Here is a 5,000-nt window from a genome sequence, read left to right as displayed (position 1 = left end):
CAGATTGCAACATTCCCAATAAATAGATAACTTATTTTTTTTCTTAAAAAAACAAAAAAAACAGACAATCTCAGTTTCAGAGGGTAAGACCAAACTATCACATCATGCTTGTTAATGTTTACTTACACTTTGAAAAGTACTAGTTTTAATTATTATGTTTACATTTTCTGTAGTCTCGTCTTCCAGAGAATGTCTTGTGTTTGCTGCAGACAGCTGCAGCAGGTCACAGGCTTCTTTAGGCTGGCTACATGCTGAATGAATGACTTATGCACAGACATGTCAAACTTAATCTCAATACACTTATCACTCCAACCGTTGGATAAAATTTTCTGGGAAAAGTCCTTTCTGAGCCCCAGCTCCAAGTGTTAACCAGTCACTTTCTCTGATCCCTGTCAGCCAGCCGGCGTCCTGCAAAAACAACAAGACTCAATATTGTGTTCATATCGTGATGACCCTGTCTTGCAGGAAGTTATTGGTCTCAAATTCCTATGTGCTGTTCTTACCTGATCCTCTAATGAAGCAGTGGGAACCACCAACACCACATCACCTCTCTTTAATTCAAGCTCATCTGAATTTGCAGCTTCAAAGTCATGCATTGTCTCCACCTGTCGGAAAAAAAACAGCATCACAATTTAGGTTAACCTTTTTGGAAATGTTTCAATCTAGCTATGAATTCACTTAGTTTAAAGAGGAAGACACCTTGTAAAGGAAATCATCAGGGAGTCCCAACACTCCCCCAGATGAACTCATGTGTTTGATTGCAGGGTTTTCAGCGGTCACACCGTTGTCACTGATGGCAACAGGAGAGATGATGTCTGCATCACGGTCATCGTCACCTTCATTACTGGAAGCCGGTTCTATCACCACGGAGGGGATTGGCATCTTTTCCTGCAGGCAACAAACAGAATTCAGCTCTTACACTAACATTGACAATTTACATACAACAGAAAATGACAAATAATCATAAAATGACACATAAAACATAAAATCTCAGCTTTAATTTTTCTATCTACGTATAGTCAATAAAATTATGATAAGAGATTTCAGGAAAAACTTTTCTAAAAAATAACCTCGAACTGGAAAAATTAAGCTCCAAAACTTTCAAGGACCTTTGAAACATTTATGGATTATGCTGATGTCTTTAGTGTTCTAACCTCATTGATTTCATCACTGTCTGTTGTCAAAGTAAGTTACTGAGCTAACTTTTAAGGCTTGAGAATCTTCTTATTTAGTAACCATGCTAGTTTCATTTTGATGGATGTTTTTGAAGTGATAGTTACCGATGATGTGGCTTCAGCTGGAGATGTTTCTTCAGTGGGAGGAATCTGTTTTCAGACACAAACCTTTGCATTAAACAGGAATACATTTTAACTTCAACACATGATTATAACTGTTTTTTTCAAATTTTTGGAAAAAATAGTAGCAGTGTTTTATAAATCACTCACCTAGACACTCAAAAAAGTCCAACTGAGTTAATACTGATGGACTCAGTATTAACTCATCCATTCATACACATTCATACACAATGATGGTAGAGGCTGCTGAGTAAAGCGCCTGAGCAGAGCAGCGAGCAGCACCTGAGCAGAGCAGCGAGCAGCGCCTGAGCAGAGCAGCGTACTACGGTGAGCGTATTGCATAATTTCTTGTTCTGTTCTCCTCTGCACTGTGTTACTGTGTACCTACTCTTAGCTTAGCTTAGCAGTTAGCTTTACAATGGCTTCTTTTTCTGTCTCTCCCTCTCCTGCTCTCTCTTGCTCTACGTGTCAGATGTTAAGTTATTCCTCGTCCTCCTTTAGTGATAATGATACTTGTAAGAAATGTAGTTTATTTTTAGCTTTGGAGGCGAGGGTGTCTGAGTTAGAGAGACGGCTCCGCACCATTGAGTCAGATTCATCGTATGCAGCAGTAGTTAGCTAGCCACCTGTAGCCGGTGCGGGCCGACATAGCTTGGCTTCCCCCCCGGTAGCTCCCGAGCAGCCGGGAGGCAGTGGCTGGGTTACTGTCCGAGGGAAGCATAGTCGAAAACCGAAGCACATGGTTCCCCACCAACCACTTCACGTTTCAAACAAATTTTTCCCACTCAGCGACACACCCGCTGAGAATAAAACTCTGATTATTGGAGACTCCATAGTCCGAAGGGTTAGGGTTAGGGTAGGGCACAAATGACTCCCGACTACGCCAGTCGGAAGTCACTAAGGTTAATGTGGAGTCGGTGTGTACTTTAGCTAAGACGATGTCGGACTCCGTAGTGTTCTCTGGACCCCTCCCAAATCAGACCAGTGATGACATGTATAGCCGCATGTCATCACTCAACCGCTGGCTGTCGAGGTGGTGTCCAGCACACGATGTGGGCTTCATAGATAACTGGCAGTCTTTTTGGGGAAAACCTGGTCTGCTAGCTAGAGACGGCATCCATCCCACTTTGGACGGTGCAGCTCTATTATCTAGAAACATAGCAGAGGTTATTAGTCCAGAACCCTGACAACAAAACAGAGTTCAGACCAGGAGGCAGAGCTGCAGTCTTACACTTAGATCTGTCTCCCAGTCACTATAGCTGTAATACTGAATCTAACTGTAGTTATACTATAGGTACTGTGTCTGTCCCCCGGCCCAGACCCGTTTTTATAAGTCATCCAAACGGCGTAAATCGTCAAAATCTCATTAGAATCAAAACTACGAATACGACTTTGATACAAGATCGGAAGATTCACTGCGGACTTTTGAACATTAGGTCCTTAGCATCCAAATCTCTTTTAGTGAATGATCTGATATCAGATCAGCATATTGATTTACTTTGTTTGACTGAAACCTGGCTGTGTCGAGATGAATATGTTAGTTTGAATGAATCCACTCCTCCCAGTCATTTTAATACTCATATACCTCGAGACACCGGACGAGGTGGTGGGGTAGCAGCTATTTTTAATTCCAGTCTTTTAGTTAACCCTCGACCAAAGCTGAATTTTTCTTCTTTTGAAAGCCTTGTTCTTAGTCTTCCACATCCAGTCTCAAGAACCTTTCAGCCAGTTCTAGTTGTTGTAGTTTACCGCCCTCCTGGCCCATATTCTGAGTTTTTATCTGAGTTTGCAGAATTTTTATCAGACTTAGTCCTTAGCAGTGATAGAATAATTGTTGTAGGTGACTTCAATATCCATGTGGATGTTGATAATGATAGCCTGAGCACAGCTTTCATGTCACTATTAGACTCTATTGTTTTCACCCAGGGTGTAAACGAACCTACTCATCATTTTAACCACACCCTGGATCTTGTTTTAGCTTATGGAATTGAGATCCATAACCTTACAGTTTTCCTAGAAAATCCTCTGCTATCAGACCATTTTTTTATTACATTTGATTTTGTCCTACTAGAATTACCTCTGCCTGGAAGAGGTGTGCTTTCTAGAAGTTTGTCGGATAGTGCTGTGGCTAGATTTAAGGAAGCTATTTCAGCTGCTTTTGATTCAGTACCGTGTTTCAACCCAGTTGGAAACTCTTATGATAGCTTTAGTCCCTCTCAGCTAGATCAGTTTGTTGATAGTGCAGTGGATTCGCTGAGAGTTACTCTGGATTCGACTGCTCCCCTGAAACAGAAGGTTGTCAAGCGGCGGAGAGTGGCTCCATGGTTCAACTCAGAAACCCGTACTCTAAAACAATCATCACGGAATTTTGAAAGAATATGGCGTTCGACCAAAATGGTAGAATCTCGTTTTTTCTGGCAGGATAGTCATAGAAGATATATGAAGGCTCTACATCACGCCCGAGCTGCCTACTACTCCTCTCTAATCGAGGGAAACAAAGGCAATCCTAGATACCTTTTCAGCACTGTAGCCAGGCTGACAGAGAGTCATGGCTCCATTGAGCCTTGTATTCCTTTAGCCCTCAGCAGTAATGACTTCCTGAGCTTTTTCAACAACAAAGTTCTAGACATCAGAGACAAAATTGGTAACCTCCTGCCCTTACCTGGTGCGGATACGTCTGATACGGCAGAGACAGTTCCAGGACCAGATATTAGTCTCGACTGTTTTTCTCCAATCGACCTTTCAGAGTTATATTCCATTTTTTCTGCGTCGAAACCGTCAACCTGTCTTTTAGACCCAATCCCAACCAAGCTGTTTAAGGAAGTCTTTCCCTTAGTTAGCAACTCCATATTAGATATGATCAATATGTCTTTACTGGCAGGCTATGTACCACAGGCATTTAAAGTAGCGGTAATCAAACCTCTACTTAAAAAGCCTACTCTAGATTCAGGAACTCTGGCTAACTACAGGCCTATATCCAACCTTCCTTTTATCTCAAAGATCCTGGAGAAGGTGGTAGCTAAACAGCTGTGTGACTTTCTCCATGACAACAGTTTATTTGAAGAGTTCCAGTCAGGATTTAGAGTCCACCATAGCACTGAGACTGCACTAGTTAGAGTTACAAACGATCTACTTCTAGCCTCAGACAGGGGACTTCTGTCTGTGCACGTCTTGTTAGATCTTAGTGCTGCTTTTGACACCATTGACCATCAGATCCTGTTGTACAGACTGGAGCATTTGCTTGGAATTACAGGGACTGCTTTAAGTTGGTTTGAATCCTACTTATCAGACCGATCTCAGTTTGTACATGTTAATGATGAGTCCTCTATGCACACTAAAGTTTGCCATGGAGTCCCACAAGGTTCAGTGCTTGGACCAATTCTTTTTACATTATATATGCTTCCTCTGGGAAATATTATGAGGAAACACTCCATACAGTTTCATTGTTATGCAGATGATACTCAGCTTTATGTATCAATGAAGCCCGATGGTACCAGTCAGTTATGTCAGCTAGAAACGTGCCTTAAGGACGTTAGGACCTGGATGACCATAAACGTTTTGCTACTTAACTCAGACAAGACTGAAGTTATTGTGCTAGGCCCTAAGAACCTCAGAGAGACTTTTTCTAGTGATGTGACTGTCCTTAATGACATCAGCCTGGCATCTAGCACCACTGTTAGGAATCTAGGAGTTATTTTTGATCAA

General features: G+C 41.9%; 1 protein-coding gene across 21 annotated transcripts in view; it reads right to left on the bottom strand.

The window, feature by feature from the left end:
• The window catches only part of amph (amphiphysin), a 31,965-nt gene that overhangs the window by 358 nt on the left and 26,607 nt on the right, over positions 1 to 5,000 (bottom strand). For all 21 annotated transcript variants that reach the window (XM_061045577.1, XM_061045559.1, XM_061045567.1 and 18 more), the window contains 4 exons: positions 1,281 to 1,325; positions 700 to 888; positions 504 to 605; positions 1 to 408 (listed from right to left, as the gene is read on the bottom strand). The exon at positions 1 to 408 is cut by the window's left edge and continues 358 nt beyond it. In XM_061045577.1, the coding sequence (XP_060901560.1) occupies positions 304 to 408; positions 504 to 605; positions 700 to 888; positions 1,281 to 1,325 (441 nt within the window). In that variant the 3' untranslated portion in view covers positions 1 to 303. The remainder of the gene's footprint in view (positions 409 to 503; positions 606 to 699; positions 889 to 1,280; positions 1,326 to 5,000) is intronic.

The sequence above is a fragment of the Labrus mixtus genome, chromosome 8, assembly GCF_963584025.1.
Source record: "Labrus mixtus chromosome 8, fLabMix1.1, whole genome shotgun sequence".
In the NCBI taxonomy this organism is placed as follows: domain Eukaryota; kingdom Metazoa; phylum Chordata; class Actinopteri; order Labriformes; family Labridae; genus Labrus; species Labrus mixtus.
This window is presented reverse-complemented; position numbering and strand designations above follow the sequence as displayed.